This window comes from Balaenoptera ricei, chromosome 6 (assembly GCF_028023285.1).
Source record: "Balaenoptera ricei isolate mBalRic1 chromosome 6, mBalRic1.hap2, whole genome shotgun sequence".
Classification (NCBI taxonomy): domain Eukaryota; kingdom Metazoa; phylum Chordata; class Mammalia; order Artiodactyla; family Balaenopteridae; genus Balaenoptera; species Balaenoptera ricei.
Genome location: NC_082644.1, coordinates 89579043 through 89606968, shown reverse-complemented (window position 1 = coordinate 89606968; position 27926 = coordinate 89579043). Strand labels below are relative to the sequence as shown.

Below are 27926 nucleotides of genomic sequence, written 5' to 3'. Positions count from 1 at the left end.
GATCAGTGAGTGCCTAATGTCACCAACCATCTGTTCTGACCTGTTCTGGCTCATAAGCCTTAGGAACTGTCCACATCTGGCAGGATCCAGAAGAGCCAGCCTGGGACCATTCAGAGAGCACTGGCCTGGGAGTCACACCTCAGTTTCCTCATTTGTGAAATTAGGGGCAGAATGAGGTAACCCCTAGGGTGTTTTGGTTTTGTTTGTTTCGAGTTGTGACTGCCTGTAAAATATTTTTTCTGCCGTTAATTATATACAGCTCTCATGCACACACTTACTCACAGATAGATACTCCAAGCCACTGACAGCCTTGATGCTGCGTCTTAGGCCTGGAAATGATCATTCCAGCTTTTAAGCAGCGTAAAGAACTTCAGAATTTCCAAAGCCATTCCACATCCTCGGTGTTTTTGCTGGGCCCTGTAAGTTACATGCTGTATTGCCCCCATTTTATAGGTGAAAAGACTGAGACTCAAGAGAGTTCGAGTAGTTTCCCTAGCTCTGGGTGGCATGGACGTGGAGAGCCGTGGCTCGACTGTGCATGTCTTGGTAGTCTGTGAATTGGCTGTGTTGCCTTCCAGCAGGGCCGAGTTTGCACATTTTCTGTGTTTAATAATTGTTGTTGCTCCACAGCACCCTCATGACACACAAAACTAATAATGGAACCCCACCTGCATCCAAAAAGGATTTGAGGGACTTCCCTGGTGGCGCAGTGGTTGGGAACCCGCCTGCCAATGCAGGGGACACGGGTTAGAGCCCTGGTCCAGGAAGATCCCACATGCCGCGGAGCAACTAAGCCCGTGTGCCACAGCTGCTGAGCCTGCGCTCTAGAGCCCACGAGCCACAACTACTGAGCCCGTGCACCACAACTACTGAAGCTCGCACGCCTAGAGCCTGTGCTCTGCAACAAGAGAAGCCACCGCAGTGAGAGGCCCACGCACTGCAATGAAGAGTAGCCCCTGCTCACCGCAACTAGAGAAAACCCGCATGCAGCAACGAAGACCCAGTGCAACCAAAAATAAATAAATAAAATAAAATTTATTTTAAAAAAAAGGCAAAAAGGATTTGACGCAGCAGAAATGAACTGTAATGGCAAAGTCAACTTTTTTTTCAAGCAACTAGCTCCCAATCTTCCATCAAAATAGAGGTAAAAACTAAGGATGGACAAGGTTCACCCTGACTGCGGCAGTGTCATTCTTTTTACAAAACATTTATTGCAAAGTATTTCGAGCATTCAGAAAAGCACAGAACACCAAACACCCATGGACTAGCCACCCAGAATTAATGTGTTCACATTTTGCTCTATTTGGGTAATATTTCTTTTAAAGAAATGAAATACAGCAGTTCCCACTGAAACCCCCTTTGTTCCCCTTCTACGGTGGTGGCTTCCCAGTGACCATCCTGTGACATTCAGGGCCAAATTATTCAAAACATTTTGATACATACATTGGGAGGATCCACCACTTGTTGAAACAAGAAGTGCTTTTTTTTTTAATCATGGTAAAATGTACATAACATCAAATTTACCATTTTAACCATTTTTAAATTTACGTTACAGAGGCATTAAGTACCTTCATATTGTTATGCAAGAGGCACCACCAGCCATCTCCAGAACTTTCCATTATCCCAAACAGAAACTCTGTACCCATAACTCTTCATTCCCCCATCCCCCAGCCCCTAGGAGCTACTGTTCTCCTTTATGTCTCTATGAATTTGACTACTCTAGGTACCTCATCTAGGTGGAATCTTACAATATTTGTCCTTTCGCATCTGACTTATTTCACTTAGGATAATGTCTTCAAGGTTCATCCATGTTGTAGCATATATCAAAATTTCATTCCTTTTTAAGGCGGAATAATATTCCATTGTATATATAAACCACAACTTGTTTATCCATTCATCTGTTGGTGGACATTTGGGTTGCTTCCACCTTTTGCTCTTGTGAATAATGCTGCTATGCACATGAGTGTCCAAATATCTCTTTGAGTCCCTGCTTTCAATTCTTTTGGGTATATACCCAGAAGTAGAATTGCTGGATCGTATTACCATATGATGGGTAATTTTAACAGTGCACAAGGGTTCCAATTTATCCCCATCCTCATCAACACTTGCTGGGTTTTGGTTTTTGATAATAGCCATCTTAATGGGTAGGAACAAGAAGTGCTCTTAAAGATCATCTTCTCTTGAAGAGGAGGAGACTGAAGCCCTAAGAGGGAAAGGGTCACACAGAGAGGCCGAGGTCACAAGCAACTCAGTGCCAGAGCAAGACCTGGAACTTGGGTCCCAAAACTCCCACCTGGTTCTTTCTACTAAAACACACAGTCTCGTTTCCATGGCTTTATATCAGAGGGTATACAGTCATGGACATGGGCCAGATACAGATTTCAGATTTATTTGTTTTGGTCCTAACTTTGTTTTTAAAAAAAAATTGAAAATAATATCAACATTTTAAAATGTGGGAGATCCTGTATTTTAAAAATCTAGGGACTTCCCTGGCCGTCCAGTGGTTAAGATTCCTTGCTTCCATTGCAGGGGGCACAGGTTCGAGCCATGGTTGGGGAACTAAGATCCTGCATACTGTGCAGCGTGGCCAAGAAATAAATAAATAAAAATAAAAATCTGGATTTCTGATTTCACCCCCCCAAAATCAGAAGGTCTGGTGACTCTGGACCAACATTCTGGCATAGCATGTTTGGAGCTGAGCAGCAAGTGCCATCTTTAGGTGAGGCATATAATCACCAGTTTGCCACAGTCCCCACCACTCCCTAGTATCCTTCCACACAGGCTGCTTCACACATTGGCTAGTCTGTGTGAACACTGGAGTTTGCAGCTTTCTGCTTTCCAAGCACATAGATGTTAGTCATTCTGTGTGTCAGCAGACACATAGTTATGTTTAACATCTCAGGCTGATTCCATACCCCCTTACTCTCTCCTCTGTTTTACTTTGTCTATATGAATATCTCAGCTATTTCTTCACCCTAGAAATGAAGTAATATTGCAAATAAATAATGCAAAATATAAATAAAGAAGTATTTGAATAGTCTGATTTGGAGACAGCATGATGTACTTAACTAATCTGATTTGGAGATAGTATGAAACACCAGCATGAAAGTCCAGAGACTTGGGTGCTTGTCTTAATTCTTCCAGGAAATTCCTGGGCAACTTTAGTAAGCCCCTTCCCTGTCTGGCCTCCTTATGCCTATGTGTCAAGTGTGGAGTGGGACTGGGAGATCTCGAAGGCCCCAGGGGGCACTCTAGTTTTTAATGAAGATAAAACCCACTCCTTTTGTGCGTCGATGGAGAAAATCACCCTGCCCATTTGAGCCACTTCCCAGGACGACCCCTCTGAACTGGCCCTTCCTGTGGCCGCCAGCACACCCACCCTCTGCTTTCTCTTTGCTGGCAGGTGAGGAACGACCTGACCGGGGTTCTGTATGGTGAGGACATCGAGATTTCAGACACTGAGAGCTTCTCCAATGATCCCTGCACCAGTGTCAAAAAGCTTAAGGTAGGTGCAGCTGGCCACAGCCCAGAGGACAGACTGACCGCATGCTCCTGGGGTTCCCCCAATCCCCTGACTTTGAAGGAGTCTCGAATTCAGGCTGTTTCATTTCATCCTTGGCATCGGACATATGAGGAGAAGCTCTCAGAAGCTGGCTTCCCTTGGCTGTCCCCAGTGCTGGTTGTCCAGCACTGGCCAGAGGTCTGATTGCCAGGTGCACAGCCATGTGGAGCTTGCTGGGTGATTCTGTATCTCTCAACCCAGCCTGAGAGGCAACCAGGGTGCAATTATTATCATGTCTGTTGTGAAGAGGCTCAGAGAGAGGAGCTCTCTTGCCCAAACCCACAGCAAGGAAGTACTGTTGTTGGGACTGAAAGCTCAGGCTCCTGACCCCCTCCAGTGACACTCACTCCAGGAACAGAAGGGTCAACTAGATGTTTGCCCAGTTGTAAGTAGTTCCTAACTGTCATCTGTCCATTCATTCCCCAAACTCTCTCAAACACCGTGTTTGTGCCACACACTCTCCTGGGCTCACAGACACCATCAGGCCTGCCAATGTCCTCAGGTCACTCAGAGCTGGTAAGGAAGGCAGATACCTCTCAGGGGTACCAGGAACGGAGGGGCTGGGGAACAAAGGGAGGAAGTGACTCATCCCTCCCGGGGGAGGGTTCAGACAAGGCTCCGCCACAGAGGATGGGCAGGAATGAGACCTGCAGGGTGAATATCAAAGGGCAGGACAGCCATGCTCACTGTGCACTTGGGATCAGCAGGAATGCCAGGAGGCTGGAGTACCGGGGTGGGGCCATGGGAAAGATGCTGAGGCCGAAAACAGAATTTGGAGCCAGTTTCCATGAGCCTTGGATGTTGAGCTAAGAAGTTTGGTCTTTTATCCTGAGGGCAGTGGGGAGCTGCTGGGGGATTATAAGCAGGTACAGACATAGTTAGAGCTGTCACCTTACTCTTCCATTCGTCATGCCCACATTGAAAGTCTCCTGAGGCCTCAGATGCCAACTGCTGACATGTCCCTTCTCTCTTGGGCTGGTCCCAGGTTATACCAATCAGAGCAGGTGGCAGTTTAGAGCTCATGAAGCCCTCAGTTCACATATGGGGAGACTGAGACCCAGAGATGGGGAGCAGGGGAGCAGAGCACCAGTTGTTTGTCACCTGCTCAGGAGCAGATACCACATCTGCATTGACATTTCAGCCCTGGGAGCCTCTGCAGATGAGGAAACTGTAGCTAGGGAGGGCCTGCTAGCAGCCTAGGTGTCTGGGGCTGGATCTGCCCAGCTCTTCCTCCACAGACAATGTGGCCTGAGGGTGGAGTCTGGCTGTGCAGAGGCCCGGAGGATCAGAGGAGTGGAGTGCCTGCTCTGCAGGGACCACTTGGGGTGGGGCTGGGGTGGACGGGGCTCTGGTGCTGCGCTGACATTCTCCTGCCACACACAGTGTCTCCCCAGGGTGGGCACTGGAAATAGCTTCCTGCACCTCAGAGGCCCAGCGGAATTCTGTGGGCTTTAAAATTTAAAGAGCCTTTATGAGTGGAGCAGACGCATTAGTTGAAAGTCTACAAGAAACTGGGGATGGATGGAACCGGGTGCTCTGCTCATCAGCCAACTAATTCCAACAGAAGCAGGAGTGATATGAACGCTGATGAAAACAGCAGCTGCCCTTTCCAGTGCATTGAGCAAGGGCCAGGCCCCCCTGCAGAGCCCTTGACCTTCACTTGCCCATTCAGCCCTCCCCAGAGCCCTGGGACAGAGAGAATTTTTGTATCCCCGTTTCACAGATGGGGAGCTTGAGCCTCAACGAGGTTAAGAACTCACCCCTAGTCACCCAGCTGGAAAGTGGTGCATTGGAATTCAAACTCAGATCTGGGCAATGCCATGGTCCAGCTTCTCCACCGCCCCACACAGCTGCAGTTCTGAGAAAGGATTCCAGCAGCACATAAGCCCGGGAGAGCAGAGCCAAGGACAGCCTGCTCAGGCTGTTGGCAAAGGATCCCCTCTGTGTGGAGTGCTCTTCCCCCAGAACCTGCATGGCTCCTTCTTGCATCTTCTTCTAGTCTTTTCTCAGTTGTCCCCTTTTCCCAGAGGCTTTATTTAAAATTTAAATCCCTGCCCCTCACACTCCCACCCCCCCTTTCTGCTAATTTTCTCCATTTCACTGATGGACATCTGTATCAGTGCCCTGGGGCTGCCATAGCAAAGCACCGCAAACTAGGTGGCTTAAAACAACAGAAGTTTATTCTCTCACACCTTGAGGTCCAAGGTCAAGATGTCGACAAGGCTGTGCTCTCTGGCAGCCTTGGAGACTCTTCCGTACCTTTCTCTAAGCTTCTAGTATCACTGGCAATCCTTGATGTTCCTTGGCTTGTGGCTGTGTAACTCCAGTCTTTGCCTTCACTGACATTTCCCCCTTTTCTCTTCACATCATCTTATTAGGACACTAGTCATGTGGGATTAAGAGCCTACCCTACTCCAATATGACCTTATCTTAACTAATTTCATCTACAACGACCCTGGTTTCAAATGAGGTCACATTCTGAGGTATTGGGAGTTAGGATTTCTACATATCTTTGGGAGATACAGATTAACCCACGATAATATCTGACCTCCTATACATTTTACCCAGTTGTTTTGTCATCTGTCTCCTCCCACTAGGATGTAAGCTCTAGGAGGCAGCACTTTCTGTCTGTCTTGGTCACTGTTTTGTTCCCCAGCACCTGGAACCAAACCTAATTTGCTCAACACATTTGCTGAGTGTGTGTAAACAAAATACCAAGTCTGGACAGACAAAGCTAACAGAGAACACAAGGATAAAATACTCAGGAACAAAGAAAATTAACTTCTGGAAAGCTTAGAGAAAAAGCAAATCTTTGGTTTGCTCTGGGATAAGATAGAGAAGGAAGTACAGAGGACAAGGAAGATAACTAAATAGCAACTAGCAGAATTAAAATCTGCATTGGAGGTAGTAGAGAGCAGAGTTAATGCCAAGGAAACTAAAAATCAGTAATATGGAGGACAAACTTGAATTGCTTTGCCAGAATTCAGAGGAAACGGTCAAAGAGATCAGTCTAATGAGAGGAAAGATAAGTTATGGACACTGGAGAAGGGAGATCCTAAGGGAAAACTGGGACAAATGAAACAGAACCAAAATCAAAAACAAAACAGGAATCTCAGTATCAACAAGCACAACTACCACCCAGATCTTGGTTTCTAATACCATTCTCCATGAAAAGGAACCAGGGCTCCTTGGAGAAATGCCTGACTCTAGGACTGGGACAGGAAACATACAAGATGATCCTGGAGCATCTTGTAGTGCCAGAAAGTTAAGGACGTGCTCAAACCACATCAACAACACACACTGATGGAGGTGTGTCAGAAGAGTACAGCAGCCAACTGAAAGAGCCACTGAAAGAGCTCCCAGTGGCCAAAGCTGGGACATTTGAGCAATAAAATAAAAGTGGTGTTGGATTATAACCCAAAGTATAAAACAGATACTCATGATTGAGTAAGTAAATGGGAGAGAATAGACAAATCTCCTATGCCAAAGAATTCCAAATAATTTATGTAGATATTTCAGGCCCAAGGAGGTAGAGCAGAACTACCCACTTGTTAAGTGACTTCCTTCCAAAGAGCACAGGATGAAAAGGGGGGAAAAGAAGAGTAACTTTAGAGTGGAAGAATCTGACAACTACCTCAACCAGTTGACCAAGGTCAGCATCAACAGTGATAAGTCATGTTGATAGTATGTACCTTTGATATGATGTGGTGAGAAGGGCACTTTACCTCTGTGTTCTTCCTCCCCAAAACCTATAACTCCAGTCTAACCATGAGAAAAACATTAGGTAAATTCTTGTTGCAAGCCATCCTGCAAAATACCTGACCAATGCTCCTCAAAACCGTCTAGGTCTTCAAAACTAAGGAATGTCTAAGCCAAAAGTAGCCTACAGAGACATGACAATGATATATAATGTGGTATCCTGAATGGGATCCAGGAATAGAAAAAGGACACTAGAGAAAAGAACTAAGGGTATCTGAATAAAGTATGAGCTTTAGTTAATAATGAATTGACATTGATTCATTATTTATAACAAATGTACTATATTAACGTAAGATGTTAATAATAGGGGAAACTGGGTGAGGACATATGGGAACTCTATATACTCTCTTTGTGATTTTTCCATAAATCTAAAACTATTCTCAAATAAGAAGTTTACTTAAAAAAAAAATAGGTGACAAACTTAAGTGGGCTCAAGAGAGATCTACTAGATTGGACCTTACAAAATTGCCGATATTCAACCATTTTGAAATTACAAAGTCAACAGTTTCATAAGGAAATGTGCAGACTGTATGTGCAGTCTAGCTGGCCTTTCTGCATTCTAGCAGAATTGGTGAATAGAGAGTAATACCCAGACACATTTTGTCAGAAGTTTTGAAATACAAACAGAAAGGGGAAAATCTACAAGTATCTAGCCCAGAAAAAAACAAATTTCCCACAAAGGTGCAAAACCAGGCCCCCTCGACTCCCTTGCAACATTCAATCCCAGAGATGATGGAGCAACTGGGAGACATTCTCCGATGTGTGAGACTCACATGATGTACTACTAGCCAGTGCCCTTCTTGAAGTTAATCCTTGAAGTCCTTTATCAGCCTGCCGAGAACGATAGCAAACTTTATAGCTGAGGTCATGACAGAAGCAGGTGAGCAGGGATCACAAAAGCCCGTGGAGAGAGAGCTAAGTAGTCATTATAAAAAGTTGTTATAAAAGTGTATGCAGATGCAGAAATTCATTTTGAAAGCAAACGTGCATATACATGCAATGCAAATAGATACTGTAATAACAGTAATTGAGATATAAAAACCCAAATTCCATTAACAGAGCCAAAGAAGTGAGTAAAAAAAAAATTGGGTGCTAAACTCCTGGTCTTAAGTAGGAGAGGGACTCAAAAGAGACTATTTTGCTTATGAGTTTCATAATTAGAAAAATATAAGTTAAAAAAGGCTTTGAATAACTTAACGGTAAGTATGCTATAATACAAATAGAACCTGAAGCTCCTGAAACATGGAAGATAAAAGCAAAGAAATCTAGTCCACATATCAAAAAACAGAAAGCAAATGTGAAAACCAGAAAGTATAAACTAAAACTGCAGACCAAATATAGTCATTCTGACCATAAATTCAAATAGGTCAAACTCCCTATGAAGAGGCAAAGACTTTCAGATTGTGTTTTGAAGAACTAACTATAGTTATATTTACAACACAGTGACACAGAAAGGTCAAAGGTAAAAGTCAGGCAAAAGTATATCAAGCAAACCAAACTGCAGCAAGGATCCAGTGTTCACATTAGAATAAAGAGAATTCAAGGTACAGGTGTTAAACAGGATTAAGGAAGTCGTTTTCTATAGATAAGGGTACAATTCACCCTGAGAATATCACACTCATGGACCATTATTGCTATACATTACATCTCACTGAAATATATAAAGAAAAGCCTGTTAAAATACAAAGGAGAAGTGACACAAACACAATAGTATTGGGAGCCACAACATCTCTCTCTCTCAGTCTTGGACAGATCAGCCAGGCAAAAATAAGCAAGAACATAGAGGAACTGAATAATGGAATTAATCAGGCTGATTTAGCAGATACGTATCAAAGTTTGTCTAAAGGAAAGTCAGGAATAAAACCATCTCTGTGTGATGAAGACCCCAGGCCTTTAAGCTCACTTTGGGCCTGTTTCAGTCAGGGGCCTTTAATGTTAACTGTTGCCAGTCTGGGCTGGGAGGCCATCCCTCAAAGAGCCCTGGGTATTCCCATGGTGCCCACACTGAAGCACCAGGCTTTATGGGGGTGAGTGCCAGGCCCCAGATGTGCGCCTCTGTTCATTTTGAAACCACAGAATGCATTCCAGGCCTTAGTAGAGCATAGGCTCTTCTGTCTAGGCATAGAAAGAATTCAACAAGAGGCAAAGTGACAGGTAAGGAAAGAGTTTATTAGTGTAGAGCGCTGTGAGAGATACAAGCAGGAAGGCAAGGGAGTGCCATGCCGAGAACTTAGTGGCCCAGGTTTTATAATCAAAGGAAAAGCGGGGAGGTGAAGAAGGCCCCCATCTTCCTCGTTCTTGAGTAGACGTCAAGCTTCCATCATCACTTCCTCCTCCACGTCAGGTAAGGGAGTTTTCTTGTCCTACATGGTCAAACCGGGACTGTCGTGGTGCTATGAAAATGAGCAAAAAGGCGGTAAAATATACTAAAATATGGTAGATTATCTCAGGTTTCAGTATAATGTCATCTTTTCCCTATATGTATATATTTAACATTTTTATTGGAGTATAATTGCTTTACAATGGTGTGTTAGTTTCTGATTTATAACAAAGTAAATCAGCTATACATATACATATATCCCCATATCTCCTCCCTCTTGCGTCTCCCTCCCACCCTCCCAATCCCACCCCTCTAGGTGGTCACAAAGCACCGAGCTGATCTCCCTATGCTATGTGGCTGCTTCCCATTAGCTATCAGTTTTACATTTGGCAGTGTATATATGTCCATGCCACTCTCTCACTTCGTCCCAGCTCCCCGTGTCCTCAAGTCCATTTTCTACCTCTGCGTCTTTATTCCTGTCCTGCCCCTAGGTTCTTCAGAACCTTTTTTTTTTTTTTTAGATTCCATATATATGTGTTAGCATACGGTATTTGTTTTTCTCTTTCTGACTTACTTCACTCTGTATGACAGACTCTAGGTCCATCCACCTCACTACAAATAACTCAGTTTCGTTTCTTTTTATGCTGAGTAATAGTCCATTGTATATATGTGCCACATCTTCTTTACCCATTCATCTGTTGATGGACACTTAGGTTGCTTCCATGTCCTGGCTATTGTAAATAGAGCTGCAGTGAACATTGTGGTACATGACTCTTCTTGAATTATGGTTTTCTCAGGATATATGCCCAGTAGTGGGATTGCTGGGTCATATGGTAGTTCTATTTTTAGTTTTTTAAGGAACCTCCATACTGTTCTCCATAGTGGCTGTATCAATTTACATTCCCACCAACAGTGCAAGAGGGTTCCCTTTTCTCCACACCCTCTCCAGCATTTATTGTTTCTAGATTTTTTGAGGATGGCCATTCTGACCGGTGTGAGGTGATACCTCATTGTAGTTTTGATTTGCATTTCTCTAATGATTAGTGATGTTGAGCATCCTTTCATGTGTTTGTTGGCAATCTGTTTATCTTCTTTGGAGAAATGCCTATTTAGGTCTTCTGCCCATTTTTGGATTGGGTTGTTTGTTTTTTTGATATTGAGCTGCATGAGCTGCTTGTACATTTTGGAGATTAATCCTTTGTCAGTTGCTTCATTTGCAAATATTTTCTCCCATTCTGAGGGTTGTCTTTTCATCTTATGTTTTCCTGTGCTGTGCAAAAGCTTTTAAGTTTCATTAGGTCCCATTTGTTTATTTTTGTTTTTATTTCCATTTCTCTAGAAGGTGGGTCAAAAAGGATCTTGCTGTGATTTATGCCATAGAATGTTTTGCCTATGTTTTCCTCCAAGAGTTTTACAGTGTCTGGCCTTACATTTAGGTCTTTAATCCATTTTGAGTTTATTTTTGTGTATGGTGTTAAGGAGTGTTCTAATTTCATTCTTTTACAGGTAACTGTCCAGTTTTCCCAGCACGACTTACTGAAGAGGCTGTCTTTTCTCCATTGTATATTCTTGCCTCCTTTATCAAAGATAAGGTGACCATATGTGCGTGGGTTTATCTTTGGGCTTTCTGTCCTGTTCCACTGATCTATATTTCTGTTTTTGTGCCAGTACCATACTGTCTTGATTACTCTAGCTTTGTAGTATAGTCTGAAGTCCAGGAGCCTGATTCCTCCAGCTCCGTTTTTCTTTCTCAAGATTGCTTTGGCTATTCGGGGTCTTCTGTGTTTCCATACAAATTGTGAAATTTTTTGTTCTAGTTCTGTGAAAAATGACATTGAGTTTCATAGGGATTGCATTGAATCTGTAGATTGCTTTGGGTAGTATAGTCGTTTTCACAATGTTGATTCTTCCAATCCAAGAACATGGTATATCTCTCCATCTGTTTGTATCATCTTTAATTTCTTTCATCAGTGTCTTATAGTTTTCTGCATACAGGTCTTTTGTCTCCTTAGGTAGGTTTATTCCTAGGTATTTTATTCTTTTTATTGCAGTGGTAAATGGGAGTGTTTCCTTAATTTCTCATTCAGATTTTTCATCATTAGTGTATAGGAATGCAAGAGATTTCTGTGCATTAATTTTGTATCATGCTACTTTGCCAAATTCATTGATTAGCTCTAGTAGTTTTCTGGTAGCATCTTTAGGATTCTCTATGTATAGAATCATGTCATCTGCAAACAGTGACAGCTTTACTTCTTCTTTTCTGATTTGGATTCCTTTTATTTCTTTTTCTTCTCTGATTGCTGTGGCTAAAACTTCCAAAACTATGTTGAATAATAGTGGTGAGAGTGGACAACCTTGTCTTGTTCCTGATCTTAGAGGAAATGGTTTCAGTTTTTCACCATTGAGAACGATGTTGGCTCTGGGTTTGTCATATATAGCCTTTACTAAATTCCCTCTAGGCCTACTTTCTGGAGGGTTTTTATTGTAAATGGGTGTTGAATTTTGTCAAAAGCTTTTTCTGCATCTATTGAGATGATCATATGGTTTTTCTCCTTTAATCTGTTAATATGGTTTATCACATTGATTGATTTGCATATATTGAAGAATCCTTGCATTCCTGGGATAAACCCCACTTGGTCATGGTGTATGATCCTTTTAATGTGCTGTTGGATTCTGTTTGCTAGTAATTTGTTGAGGATCTTTGCATCTATGTTCATCAGTGATATTGGCCTTTAGTTTTCTTTCTTTGTGATCTTTGTCTGGTTTTGTATCAGGGTGATGGTGGCCTCGTAGAATGAGTTTGGGAGTGTTCCTCCCTCTGCTATATTTTGGAAGAGTTTGAGAAGGATAGGTGCTAGCTCTTCTCTAAATGTTTGATAGAATTCACCAGTGAAGCCATCTGGTCCAGGGCTTTTGTTTGTTGGAAGATTTTTAATCACAGTCGCAATTTCAGTGCTTGTGATTGGTCTGTTTATATTTTCTGTTTCTTCCTGGTTCAGTCTTGGAAGGTTGTGCTTTTCTAAGAATTTGTCCATTTCTTCCAGGTTGTCCATTTTATTGGCATATAGTTACTTGTAGTAATCTCTCATGATCCTTTGTATTTCTGCAGTGTCAGTTGTTACTTATCCTTTTTCATTTCTAATTCTATGGATTTGAGTCTTCTCCCTTTTTTTCTTGATGAGTCTGCCTAGTGGTTTATCAATTCTGTTTATCTTCCCAAAGTACCGGCTTTTAGCTTTACTGATCTTAGCTATTGTTTCCTTCATTTCTTTTGCATTTATTTCTGATCTGATCTTTATGCTTTCTTTCCTTCTGCTAAGTTTGGGGAGTTTTTTGTTCTTCTTTCTCTAATTGTTTTAGGTGTAAGTTTAGGTTGTTTATTTGAGATGTTTCTTGTTTCTTGAGGTAGGATTGTATTGCTATAAACTTCCCTGTTAGAACTGCTTTTGCTGCATCCCATAGGTTTTGGGTCGTCGTGTTTTCATTGTCATTTGTTTCTAGGTATTTTTTGATTTCCTCTTTGATTTCTTCAGTGGTCTCTTGGTTATTTAGTAGTGTATTGTTTAGCCTCCATGTGTTTGTATTTTTTACACTTTTTTTTCCTGTAATTGATATCCAGCCTCATAGGGTTGTGGTTGGAGAAGATATTTGATACGATTTAAATTTTCTTAAATTTACCAAGGCTTGATTTGTGACCCAAGATATGATCTGTCCTGGAAAATGTTCCATGAGCACTTGAGAAGAAGGTGTATTCTGTTGGTTTTGGATGGAATGTCCTATAAATATCAATTAAGTCCATCTTGTTTAATGTAGCATTTAAAGCTTGTGTTTCCTTATGTATTTTCATTTTGTATGATCTGCCCATTGGTGAAAGTGGGGTGTTACAGTCCCCTACTATGATTGTGTTACTGTCAATTTCCTCTTTTATGGCTGTTAGCATTTGCCTTACGTATTGAGGCGCTCCTATGTTGGGTGCATAAATATTTACAATTGTTATATCTTCTTCTTGGATTGATCCCTTGATCATTATGTAGTGTCCTTCTTTGTCTCTTGTAATCGTCTTTATTTTAAAGTCTGTTTTGTCTGATATGAGAATTGCTACTCCAGCGTTGTTTTGATTTCCATTTGCATGGAATATCTTTTTCCATCCCCTCACTTTCAGTCTGTATGTGTCCCTAGGTCTGAAGTGGGTTTCTTGTAGGCAGCATAAATACGGGTCTTGTTTTTGTATCCATTCCGCCAGTCTATGTCTTTTGGTTGGAGCATTTAATCCATTTACATTTAAGGTAGTTACTGATATGTATGTTCCTATTACCATTTTCTTAATTGTTTTGGGATTGTTATTGTAGGTCTTTTCCTTCCTCGTGTTTCCTGCCTAGAGAAGTTCCTTTAGCATTTGTTGTAAAGCTGGTTTGGTGGTGCTGAATTCTCTTAGCTTTTGCTTGTCTGTAAAGGTTTTAATTTCTCCGTCGAATCTGAATGAGATCCTTGCTGAGTAGAGTAATCTTGGTTGTAGGTTTTTCCCCTTCATCACTTTAAATATGTCCTGCCACTCCCTTCTGGCTTGCAGAGTTTCTGCTGAAAGATCAGCTGTTCACCTTATGGGGATTCCCTTGTATGTTATTTGTTGTTTTTCCTTTGCCGCTTTTAATATTTTTTCTTTGTATTTAATTTTTGATAGTTTGATTAATATGTGTCTTGGTGTGTTTCTCCTTTGATTTATCCTGTATGGGACTTTCTGTGCTTCCAGGACTTGATTGACTATTTCCTTTCCCATATTAGGGGAGTTTTCAACTATAATCTCTTCAGATATTTTCTCAGTCCCTTTCTTTTTCTCTTCTCCTTCTGGGACCCCTATAATTCTAATGTTGGTGCATTTAATATTGTCCCAGAGGTCTCTGAGACTGTCCTCAATTCTTTTCATTCTTTTTTCTTTATTCTGCTCTGCGATAGTTATTTCCACTATTTTATCTTCCAGGTCACTTATCCGTTCTTCTGCCTCAGTTATTCTGCTATTGATTCCTTCTAGAGAATATTTAATTTCATTTATTGTGTTTTTCATCATTGTTTGTTTGCTCTTTAGTTCTTCTAGGTCCTTGTTAAACGTTTCTTGTATTTTCTCCATTCTATTTCCACGATTTTGGATCATCTTTACTATCATTACTCTGAATTCTTTTTCAGGTAGGCTGCCTATTGCATCTTCATTTGTTTGGTCTTGTGGGTTTTTGCCTTGCTCCTTCATCTGCTGTGTGTTTCTCTGTCTTCTCATTTTGCTTAACTTACTGTGTTTGGGGTCTCCTTTTCGCTGGCTCCAGGTTCGTAGTTCCCTTTGTTTTTGGTGTCTTCCCCCAGTGGGTAAGGTTGGTTCAGTGGGTTGTGTAGGCTTCCTGGTGTAGGGGACTGGTGTCTGTGTTCTGGTGGATGAGGCTGGATCTTGTCTTTCTGGTGGGCAGGACCGTGTCTGGTGGTGTGTTTTGGGGTGTTTGAGACCTTATTATGATTTTAGGCAGCCTCTCTGCTAATGGGTGGGGTTGTGTTCCTGTCTTGCTAGTTGTTTGGCATGGGGTGTCCAGCACTGTAGCTTCCTGGTCGTTGAGTGGAGCTGGGTCTTAGCGTTGAGATGGAGATCTCTTGGAGAGCTTTCACCGTTTGATATTATGTGGAGCCGGGAGGTCTCTGGTGGACCAGTGTCCTGAACTCGGCTCTCCCACCTCAGAGGCATAGGCCTGACACCCGTCTGGAGCACCAAGACCCTGTTAGCCACACGGCTGTGCCAAGCCAGACTCTGGTCCAACCTTGCCTATGTTTTTGTTTTTAGTGTGCACAGAGGAGCATGTCCTAGGAGTCATTAACTTACTGACCTCCCTGGGCAGGATGTGGGTCTCACTCCACCATTGTTTTATTGTTTTGGGGCATGTCTCATGCTTCTATTGCATGGTTTTGTTGCTAGGCAAGCCTGCTTTCTTGAGTGATTATTCACTTACAGGGTCTCCCTTACTTTTTTCTTTTACTTATGATACCTTAGTGGGATTAACTATTTAATCATTTGCTTTGTCCCTTTACTCTGTCCCTATCAATTTCAGTTGCTTTATTGGCCTTCCGTGGAGCAGCCCCCAACCCATCATTCAGGATTCAGACTCCAGGAAAATCTCCCTATTTTATAAATCAGCTGATTAGCAACCTTATTTCCATCTGCAATGTTAATTCCCCCTTGGCATGTCACACAGCATATTCACAGGTTCCAGGGATTAGAACATGGACATCTTTGGGGAGCCATTATTCTATCACAGGAAGACCACAAAGATAGGTCTTGAGGGGGACTGTTCCCCACTTTGCTTCATGGGAAGGTCCTAGTGGGAATTACCACCCCCCCACGGGCCAGGAATCCAGCCTGACTGCCTGAACCTGAGGTTTATACCAGCACCCCGAGGGGATGCAAAGCTACAGAATAAATGTAGTGCATCTTCCCAGCAGGCCAGTTTTGCTCAGAGACATGGGAAGAAAAAGCATTATTTTTATCTTAAGATAAACATAGATATGTTATTGGAAGGCTAAATATACATGAAGTTTCAAGATAAAATAATAAACTTTAAAGAAATGCCATGCTTTGCCAGTGGGCTGCTATGGGCTGTACCCTTTTTCACTCCCGTCCTTAAGAGTATATGTCTCCTGCTTCTCTGCTTTTAGGGACACTTCTGGAGAAGAAAAACAAAGTCTAAGAAAGACTAATTTTAGCTAAACAAAAGAGAATAGTCATTCTGGGTGTGGAATCAGTCTGGCAGAGCCAAGAGGGACTTTGGAAAACATCTATGCTAACTCTCTCAGGCTTACCCCAGGTCTCACGACCAAAGTGGGGGAGTAGGAGCAGGCCTGGGCTACTCACCACTTCACCAGTGCCCATTGCTCCAGGTCAGGGGCACCTCCCAGCCTGCATCATGGCCGGCCTCTAATAGCTCAGCCACCTTTGGGCTCATTGCACCTTACCCCTTTCTACAACGTTGAACATGGTTTCATTTGATTTTTCAGCAGCTCAGTGGGGTAGTAGGGTAGTGTGCGTCTGTAGGAAACCAGGAAGCTATTAAACGTAGGCTGAGACAGATGCAGAAATGGCAGGAGGTCAGTGTCAGCGTCAACCTTGATCTTCTAGCAGGACCCCACACTGCTGTCACAGGGAAGCAACATGGGTTGCCTTCTGCTTTCCTGCTCTTTTAAATGCACATCAGCTATTTTAATGTCTCAGGGTTACATTTGCTGCTCAGGTCCTTTGACTTCAAAATCCATAGGACTTTTCTCCATGAGTCATTGCTGCAGACTGGGTACTGAGCCCCAGCAGCCCAGGCCTGGTGGGGTTGGCCTTCTCAGCGTGGGAGGTAATATACAGGAGTGAGTGGTCAAATGCTTGGGCTCTGGGGCCAGACCCACATTGGGTCGAGGCCAAAGTCACCACTTCTTATCCCTGTGACCTGGTGTCTTAGGTTGAACTCCCTAGAAACAGAGCCTGGGATTCTTGTGAAAGAGATTTATTGAGAGTGGGCTCAGGAGAAGGGGAGAGAAGCAGGATAAGGCAAGAGGGGAGCTAGGCCAGAATGCCTTTTGGCTGGAGATGGGTTTAACCTGGCCTCACCAGATCTCTGGAGCACAGTCTGCACCACAGAGCTGGTCCCACCTTTCAGCAAGGGGGCTGGAGTTTTCTACCCACGTGAGTCAGTCACTGGCTGCTATGGGATGTGGGGCACAACATGGCCTTCTAGGGCCAAGAAGCTCCCCTTGGCTGAGGGAAGTTCTCCAGAGAAGGGAGGGAGCTGGTGGCAGCCTACCATCGCTGCAGCTGGGTTGGGTGCACTAGCCCCGAGGAGGGGATCCAGCAGGACCAACAACGTCTGCTGTGCCTAGGAAAGTTGCTTAAGTCTTTGGGCCTCAGTTTGCTCATGAAACTATCCAGAGTGGGCATAATTATAGCACCTACCTCCTAGGGCAATGGCTAGAAAGAGCTCGGGAGCTGTCATTTATTTTGACTCTGCTAGGATCCCCTGTAAAGTGGGGGTTATACACTAGTGCTTTGTATTGAGTCATCCTTCTTAAGTGTCATTTTTTGTATGTGAGTTTTAGCTCCCTTTAAGGGCCCCAGAGACAAAGAGGTCCTAGACAACAGATGAGAGGGGCCAGGAAAGAGGAAAGGAAATACACCCAGGGTTTGGACTGAGCACCCCTCCCCAGGCCTCCCACCCCATGGCTGTTCCCTTCCATGTTTGCCCCCCGTGGGTGTGGCCTGTTGAGGGTGTGAACATAGGTCTCTGCTACCATCCATTACCTTAGATCTAGCCCTCTAGAAGAAGCTGTCATTTGTCTGATCTCGGGACATCTACTTTCACTCCAGGCGGCCCCCTGCAGAGCCAGGAGTCCATGGCAGGGATTTTTGAGACCCTGCCCTCTGCCACTTCCCAGGGTCTCTAACATCACAGCACCATTCTGTACTGTCATCCTCAGAGATGGTCATGGCTGTCCTCCCCTACCCCTGGCACTCCTTCAACTGCCCCCAAGCCCTTTCAACCATAGAGGAGAGTGCACTGATACCCCTGGTAGGGAGGTGGGCGGGCTTGCAGAAGCAGGGTCCACTGCCAACACAAAATCTCTTTCCTCTCTCTGGATTTTAAGGAAAACATACAAGTTATGCAACATTGAAAAGTGTGATTCTGGAACTTTTGTGAGAGTGTGGGTGTGTTAAAAACTTTTAAGATTCCCCCGATCCAGGGGCTTCCCTGGTGGCGCAGTGGTTGAGAGTCTGCCTGCCAATGCAGGGGACACGGGTTTGAGCCCTGGTCTGGGAGGATCCCACATTCCGCAGAGCGGCTGGGCCCGTGAGCCACAATTACTGAGCCTGCACGTCTGGAGCTTGTGCTCCGCAACAGGAGAGGCCGCGACAGTGAGAGGCCCACGCACTGCGATGAAGAGTGGCCCCCGCTCGCCGCAACTAGAGAAAGCCCTCGCACAGAAACGAAGACCCAACACAGCCAAAAATAATAAATAAATAAATAAATAGAAATTAGAGCACTGAATGTAAGATGAGAAAAGTTAAAAAAAAAAAAAAAAGATTCCCCCAATTGAAAATCTTTCCCTTCACCCGTGAATCTTCCAATAAATTGCTACTCCAGAAAGAAGAACCAGGTATATCTGCACTTTTCATACTCTCAGGAGAACTCCTCTGCCCTGGGAGTACACATATCCCATTTTGAGAAGCACCTTAAGCTCTTTATGCTGCTCTCAAGGGCCGCCTGAGGATCCCAGTCCAGTCATATTTCCCATTATCCTCTCCCTACCCTGGGATCCAGGCTCCACCTGCACTGAGTGCTGGCTCGTCCTCTTTTCTCCCAGGCTTTGCAGCATCTTGCCCCTCTTACTCACTGTCTAGAGTCAGAGTGGGTGTGAATAGCTTCCTGCATCAGGTACAACCTGGCCCTGGATAGGCTCTTTCTCCAGGACCCTCTGATGGTAAGGGGACACCAAGGCAAGATTACTGGTTTTGGGGTACTGTGCTGGATTTGGAAGCCTTTTGCCTCTCTGGGAAGGGGTTAACTAGATCAGCGATCCCTTGGGCCCCATCCAGTCCTAACAGTTTGGGAGCATAGAACCAAGCAGTCAATGCAACTTGGTTGTCATGGCAACAGAGATACTAAATGGTCCACAAGTGGCAGAGCTGTTTATTTATCTGTTAGCAGGTGGTCAGGTGGTCAACCATGAAGATGTGGGTCCCTCGGTCCATTCAAGAAATGAACATGGTGAACCCAACCAGTACCTAGGCCCTAGGCTAGCAGGATATTAGTGCAGTTGATGATAATAACCAGCAGATATTGAATAACCAATGTGGGCCAGGCATTGTGCTTGTGCTTCACACAGCATTCATTCACTTAATCACACATTTAATACCTATTTATTGATATATGTGTCATGCCTTGTTCTGGGAGCTGGAGACCCAGAGATGAATCAAGTTATCCTCAGTCCAATGGGGACAACAAACAAGTAGACTCAGGCCGTGATAGAGGGAAGCACAGAGTGCTCTGGGCCCACAGAGGAGCAAATGACCACCAAGCCCAATGGGACAGAGGTGGTTTCTCAGAGTAGGAATGCCTGAGCTAAGGCAGGAAGGGGGAGTAGCAGCTCTCCAGGCAGAGCGTGTAGGGTGGGAGGGAATGGCATTCTGGATGAATGAACTTGTAGAAAGAAAGGGGACAGAGTGAGAAAGTGAATGAATGAATGAGTGAATGAATGAATGAGTAAATGGCAGACCATTTAAGAGAACTGCAGGTAGTTCATTCTCCCTGCTGTGGAGGAGTAGCAAAAAATGTGATTAGAGAAATGAGCAGGAGTGAGTTGGTAAAGAATTTGGAATGTTCTAAGGAGCTCAGAGTTTGATCTGTAAAGCTCCAGGAGCCATGGAAAGATTTTACGTAATCAGATTTGAATCTTGGAATGATTCCCTTGTGTGCTTTCTGGAGACTGGGTGGATGGAGCAGGACTAAAGGCAGGGATCCAGCTGGGAGGCTGTAGTGGTTCACCACGTAGGGAGTGATGGTGGCTAAACCCAGGGCAATGGGGCTGGAGACATGGGGGCGATTCAGGAAGCTAGTGAGCAGACAGAACCAACAGGCCATGGTTATGGCTAAGATGAGGAGAGGAGTGAATCTAGAATGGCTCCCAAGTTTCTGATCTTAGGGAGTAGGAGGTTGACAACACCATTCTAGAGATGGACAATACAGGAGGAGGAAGTAGGCATGTTGGGAATGATGATGAGTTCAACTTGGGGCATGTTGAGAGAATCCAAGTGGAGGTGCCTGGGAGAATCCAAGGGGAGGTGTCCAGGGGGCAACTGGAGAAAAGTCTGGGCTGGGGAGAGAGACTTGGGAGTCCACAGTGCTCAGAGGGGAGTTGTGGCTGGGGTCATGAATGAGATTGCCCAGGGAGAGTGATGAGGACAGAACTGTACAGAACACCAGCATTAGGGATGGGCAGAAAGATGAGGAGCTGATTCAGAGTCTCAGCAGGAATGACCAGGAGGCAGGAGGGAGCCAGGAGAGAGCACCATGGAAGCCAGTGGGTGGACTTCATTATCATGAATCCTACAACCACCGGGTCAGGCAGGGAATATTATCCCCATTTCAGAGATGAAGAAATTGAGGCTCCAGGGCATTAAGACCCAGGGTCATGTAGCTGGTCAGTGCTGGAGCTGGGATGTGAACCAAGGTCTCTCTGACTCCAAAATCCAATAAGCTGTTTCTACTATACCATGTTTAGCAACACAGGGCTTGGCACAGAGTAGATGCTCCATAAATGTTCGCTGGATGGATGGATATGCATATGGATATGGATATGGGTAAGTGAATACTGTTAGCAGCAAGAAATGCTATAAAAAATTCAACAAACAAGCAGAAAGACCCTGGAGTGTGCCCGGGAGTATGGCCACAGAACAGAAGCAGCTTAGAACTTTCTATAGCATTGCAGCCATGATGATGACAAAAGCTTGCCTTCCTTCAACTGCTCTGTTAATGATCTTTTAAAGTTCTTTCACAGGAAAATTCTTTTTCTTTCCATTCTTGCTTGCAAACGAAGGGTGATTTTAGAATCCAAGGCTTTTTTATTTTGCTAAAGTACATGATGAGTAAAATGGCCTCCCAGTCAGCACTTTCCAATTTTGAAAGATGCTAAAAACTGATCTTTAAAGGGATGTTTCTCTTCTTTATGCATCAAAGAGCCTCGAGGCTTGCTGGAAAGGACGGGATAAATGGCAGGAAGGTAGCACCACCTGCAGGGCTGAGTGTCAGTGCGGAGGGCAGGACGGGGTTGGGGAGCAAGCGTGTGGGCCAGGGCCTGGCTGGTCTCCTGGGGGCTACCTGTACATCCGCCTTCTGCCTGTTCTCCATGGGGGCAGAGCAGGGTCCCTTCCCCTAGAAAGCAACCAAGAACCCCTTACCCTGACCCAGGAGGGAGCCTCAGGCAGACACTCAGTAAATGTTTGTTGAATGAATAAATGAGTCATAGGCCCCATGGTACAATATATACCTATTAACCATATTGAGATATTAAGATAATAAATAACCATTTATAGAGCTTTTGAATATAGATTTTCCTTTGAAATAAAGGGAGAAGAGTAGGTTAGGAGAAGGTTATAAAACACTAATTCTAGCTGGGTGTTTACTGTGTGTCAGGAACTATGTTAAGCACTCTATGAGGATTATCTCATTTAGTCCTCTCAGCAGCCCTGTAAGTACTGCCATTATCTGCATTTTGCAGATGAGGAAATTGAGGCTAAGATGGGAAAAGGAGCCGCTTGAGGCCACCCAAGTGGAGCTGAGATTTGAACAAAGCTGAGAACTCAAAGAGACTCTGAAACTTCTTAATTGGGAAGCTCTGTGGACTCCAGAAAGGTGGAAAAGTCTAGAATACTAGAGGGGGAGGGGGTGTTGGCTGGGAACTTGTTTCTGCTGCCGACTCCCCTGGGGACCTTAGAAGTTCCTTTCTCTCCTCTGGCCTCAGTTTCCCTATGTGTAGAGTGAGGACAGAGAGTAGACGCTGTCTCAGTGCCCCGGAGCGTTTGCCTGCCCTTGTTGGAGGAGAGCAGGGGAGACAATGAGGCCCCTCAGAGCCTTTAGCCTCCAGCCCGTGCAGACTTGCCCCAGGGTTTACCCACGAGACCAGGCAGGGCCAACAGCAGTAGCTGAGGGAAAGCTGGGCCCAGAGAGAGCCGGAGATCCAGGCTGGGCTGGGCTGGGGGGTGAGGTTTTGCCCTGCCCACCCCCTCAGGCAGAGCTCTTGCTGGGGAGCCTGGGGCATGTGAATGATCGCTGCCTCAAGCCCTCTGGGCTATGCCGATCACACTCTCACCTTCACAATCCGTGTCCTTCTGTCCACAGGGCAACGACGTGCGGATCATCCTTGGCCAGTTTGACCAGAATATGGCAGCAAAAGTGTTCTGTTGTGTAAGTAACACTTTGGTTGTGTCACGGATGTCTTTGGGGAGGTTCACAAAGCGTTTTCTTGCACTCAATGTCACTGCCTGGTCCTTGAGTGGACCGGAGTCTGGGGTGTTGGAAGCAGAAGTGTTATTCTTACTGCTCTTTCGTCTTTCCGGGGAGCTAAAACCCCAGGACTCAGAACAGTGCAGTTGTAGGAGGAACCAGGAACCTCAGTTTACCAAACCCACTGTCTTACCATTGCCTCAGCGCTGCCAGCTAGTTTTAAGTCTCCTCCACCCAGCCTTGCTTAATGGAGCAGTGCTGTGTGCACCACACAGAGGGAGACACCAGATTCCAGGGCGAGACCAGGAGGCCTCAGACCCCTTCCTGCCCTGTAAGCAGGGCTCAGAGTCTCAGGTTTAGCACAGACCATCAACTGTTCAGTATCTACCACTGAATCCTTTTAATTGTCTGGTGTGTGATAGGTGACAAAGTACATTCTTAAACCTTATCTCACTTAATCTTTTCAATAACCATGTGAAGCTACTATTGTTACCCTTGCTTTACAGATGAGGAACTAGAAGCCCAGAGAGGTGGAGAAGCTTGTCCAAGGGACGTTTTATGGCAGAACCAGGGCTCCATCCCCATTCACCTGATTCCCAATCAAATCCTCTTTTCTCCACATGATATTCTAACCTGAACAAATATAACAGTTCTAACACAGGGACTATGTCTTTCCATTTTGATGCCCTGGCTCGCCCTCCTCCACCTCAGGGCCAGGAGAGAAATCAACAGAATGAGAGCCTAGTTACATGAATTGTCTACCCAATAAGCTCCTCCTCTTAGACTGAGGTTATTCTAGGTGTGGTCTCTAGTGATGGGCCACAGGCCTCTGTTTTCTTTGACCTTTTTTCAGTAACTTGGATGAGATTATAAAAATAGGTTTATAGGAATTTTAGAAGTTGTGAAATATGTTGGAAGATAGCCAGGGTGCAAAGAACCTTAACAAGCTGGAATATTTGATTAAATCCAGGAAGACTAAATCTAATAGTCCTAATATAAGGTTATATTAGAACAAATTGGGCTGCCTATGTCCAAGATGATAGAGGCATAGCTGAGGAGTACTGTGCGTTTAGAACAAAAGAGACTTTGGAGTCTCAGTTGACCTCAAGGTTACCATGAGTAACCAGTGTGAGCACAGCTTCCAGGGAGCCGAGGCGACCTCAGGCTGCACGTCCACAACTAGGGTGGGTCGTCCCTCTGCTCTCTGCTGGAGAGACCCCACCTGGGGTATCCTGCTCAGCTCCTGGTGCCCCATTTCAGGAGAGATGCAGAAACTGAAAAGAGGCCAGGAGTAAGGAGAGAACAGTGACCGAAAACCATAGTCACCCAGGGATATTTCCTCATGAAGGCTCAGGAGCAAAGTGGGAACTGCCTGATCACCTTTCAGAATAGCAGGGAGGAAGGAGAAGCTATAGGCTGACATTTCAGGGGACCCTGGGTGAAGCTTAGCGCTCAGGAGTCAGTCTGCTTGGGCTTGAACTACTGGTCTGCAGCTTAGTAACTGGATTTGGGCTTGTTGACACTTTCTGAACCTCAGTTTTCTCATCTGTAAAGTGGGGATAATAATAACACCTGTCTCATAAGATTGTTGTGGAGCTTAAATGAGCAAAAACACCTTGCATAGTGCCTGACGTGCAGTGAGCCCTCAGCAAATGTCAGCAACCTTTTTTTATTTGTTTATGTAAGGTCTCTGAGGATGGAATGGACCACCATTGGGCTGACGAATTTACTAACTGATGGACTTTCCTAGATTGTGTTAAGCATCCTATGTCTCAGTTAAGGGTAATTAAGGAGTATTTCCATATGAAAATCTAAGGAAGAACATGAGAAAAATTGAAAAAAATGGAGCAAATTGATTTAATACATTTTATTTCAAAGCTCATAATACTTTGCATGTTACCATCTAAGGTCCAGAAATGGCCCATTTAAAAAAGGAAAATAATGCTCCAATTAGAAGACATAACTTTTTAGAGAAGAAGCTGGGTTTTATCCCTCTATATCCCCAAGGCCTTGCAAACAGCTGGCACATGGTGGGTGATTGTCGATCAAGTGAGGAAAAGTAAATTAATAAAAATGATCTGTGAAGTTGCCACACTGAGCCCTGGCCATCTCCTGTTTGCACAAAATGCAGACAGACCTCCTGTTTTTTTGTTTTTTTTTTTTTTTTAGTATTTATTTATTTATTTATTTATTTATTTATTTATTTATTTATCTTGGCTTCACTGGGTCTTAGTTGCAGCATGCAGGATCTTTTAGTTGCAGCAGGAGGGATCTTCTTTTAGTTGCAGCATGCAGGCTCTTAGTTGTGGCATGTGGACTTCTTAGGTGCGGCATGCATGCGGGATCTAGTTCCCCGACCAGTGATCGAACCTGGGCCGCCTGCATTGGGAGCACAGAGTCTTACCCACTGGACCACCAGGGAAGTCCCCTCCTGTTCTGATTTGAGCCAAACCCTAAGCCGAGGCATGGCGGTGATTTCCCTCCATGCTGTGCACTGGGGTTATTTTCTGAGTGGCATTTCCAGCAGCGTGGTTTCCATTTCAGAACAGACGACATGGCTGTCTTCCTCTTGACCCAAAGCCCCAGGCTGCTTGCCTTCCACACGGCACGGGACATCATCCCACCTCCTCATCCCACTTTCTTCTTCCTCTTGGACTTTGGGTATCTTCAGATGGACTTTTTCTTAGAGTCTTTGCTGGCTGCTTTATTCACTGAGTAGTTTCTCAGAAGTTTTTGGTTAGGGGGTTTATTCTGTGTGTCACACCCTCAGAGGGATCTGCCTGTCAGGACTGTCAGTCTTATCTGGTTAGGAAGGAGTTCTTCTGGCAGGCCTGGAAGGTCCTGAGGAGAGTCTTCTCAGTGTCCTCACACTGAATCAAAACTCTGGCGTGTGACGGAGAGAGGGGCTGCTTGGAGCAGAGACCCAGGGAGAGAACCTCTCCGCCCATGTCAGGGTCAGAGCACAATGGGATGGAGACAACCGCGTCTTTGCCATCCAAATGCTGCAGTGCAAACTTTGCAGCGTGTTGCTGTATGTTCTTGAGATCGGACCTGCCACCCAAGGGGAGAGTAGTCTCCAGCAAATGCAGGGACTATTTATAGCCCTGTGGCAAAATGTTCATTTCGGTTCCAGCAAAGGACGAGCATGGCCTGTCGCTTTTGTCTTCTCCTTTCTCCTTGGTGGTCTATTCTAAATTCTCAAGCACTCTGACCTGGGTTCTGGTTTTAGTTCTGCCAGCTGTGTGACCTCAAGGAGGCCACTTTACAACTCCAGCCCCCGGCTGCCTCACCTCTAAAATGGAAGCGACGACCCCTGTCTTATTTGCCTCGTAGGATTATTGAGAGGCTTAAACAAGGCCACCGAAGGGTGACTGTCATCCCAACTGTTAACTGCTTTACTGATGTGAGGATTTATTACTATTATGGTTATGAAATGCCTATAAAAGGGAAATATTCTTCTTGCCTGAGGAAGTGAGAAGGCAAAAGGAAACAATAAAAAGAGGAAATTGGATTTTTAAATTATATCAAGGCTACCTGTCTGCAGCTAATGAGAACAGAGTCGTTCATGGGACTGAAGAACGTGAGCTCAAGACTGCCCATCATCACCCGGCAGGGCCCATTTGGTGGCCACAGGTCCTGAGACCACATTCCTACTAGAGACAAAAACAATGAAAACCAAGGTGACCAAGTAAACTGAAAATGTGTTCAGTCAGTCACTCTACAACCATTTATTGGGTGCCCTCTGTACACCAGGCACTGTGCTAAGCACTGGGGATCCTGGAAAGAGCAGACACCACCCTCCAGGAACTCCCTATTTGGCAAAGGAGACAGACAAAGATACCAGCAGCTTCTTAAAGCTCACGTGTCCAACAATCTCAGCCCTTCTGAACGTGGGAATACCAGAATGCAGTTGCTTTAGACACTGTGTGCTATATTTAAGCCCAGTCTACCTCCCTTGTAGGAGAGCCTTTTAGACCCTCACTCAAAGCCTGTGCTGTGTACTTTTTTCACATATGTTTAACACTCCCTGCTTTCCATAGCGGTTTAAAAGCAGCAGATTCAGAGTGAGGAGAGGGATTTAATGACAGTGAAAGTGACAGCCTAGACCTGACAGCTAGAAGGGAGACAAAGCCATCAAAAGTAAATCAGAAACTCCAAGAACAATAGTCTGGAGCCATTTGGTGTTTGGACCAGTCTGGGCCATTTGATGTTTGGGCCATGCCCAAAAGTATCACTGTGCATGGCCCATAGGAGTGGCTAATTTTCAGAATAAAGCCATGAGTTATGGAAAAGAGAATGGCATGAGAAGGAGCAGTCAAAATGTTCCCGCACATAGTGTTGGCCAGGCATGGTACACATATTACCTCATTTATTATTTCTTTTTTATTGAAGTATAGTTGATTTACAATGTTGTGTTACTTTCTGGTGTACAGCAAAGTGATTCAGATATATACTCTTTTTCATATTCTTTTTCATTGTGGTTTATTACAGAATATTGAATATAGTTCCCTGTGCTATACAGTAGGATCTTGTTGTTTATCTATTTTATATATAGTAATTGATATCTGCTAATCCCTAACTCCTAATTTATCCCTCCCCCCCTTTCCCCTTTGGTAACCGTAAGTTTATTTTCTATATCTGTGAGTCTGTTTCTGTTTTGTAAATAAGTTCATTTGTATCATGTTTCAGATTCCACATATAAATGATATCATAGTATTTGTCTTTGTCTGACTTATTTCACTTAGTATGATAATCTCTAGGTCCATCCATGTTGCTGCAAATGGCATTATTTCATTCTTTTTTATGGCTGAGCAGTATTCCACTGTATATATGTATCACATCTTCTTTATCCATTCATCCGTCGATGGACATTTAGGTTGCTTCCATGTCTTGGCTATTGTAAATAGTGCTGCTGTGAACATAGGGATGCATGTATCTTTTCGAATTAGATTTTTCTCCAGATATATGCCCAGGAGTGGGATTGCAGGATCATATGGCAACTCTATTTTTAGTTTCTTAAGGAACCTCCATACTGTTTTCCATAGTGGCTGCACCAATTTACATTCCCACCAACAGTGTAGGAGGGTTCCATTTTCTCCACACCCTCTCCAGCATTTATTATTTCTAGGCTTTTTAATGATGGCCATTCCAACCAGTATGAGGTGATATCTCACTGTAGTTTTGATTTTCATTTCTCTAATAATTAGCGATGTTGAGCATCTTTTCATGTGTCTATTGGCCATCTGTATGTCTTCTTTGCAGAAATGTCTATTTA

The 27926-nt window shown here is 44.4% G+C and overlaps 1 protein-coding gene across 2 annotated transcripts in view; it reads left to right on the top strand.

The window, feature by feature from the left end:
- GABBR2 (gamma-aminobutyric acid type B receptor subunit 2) overlaps positions 1–27926 on the top strand; it is a 347953-nt gene that overhangs the window by 173227 nt on the left and 146800 nt on the right. For both annotated transcript variants that reach the window (XM_059925145.1, XM_059925146.1), the window contains exons 4-5: positions 3404–3505; positions 22547–22612. In XM_059925145.1, the coding sequence (XP_059781128.1) occupies positions 3404–3505; positions 22547–22612 (168 nt within the window). The remainder of the gene's footprint in view (positions 1–3403; positions 3506–22546; positions 22613–27926) is intronic.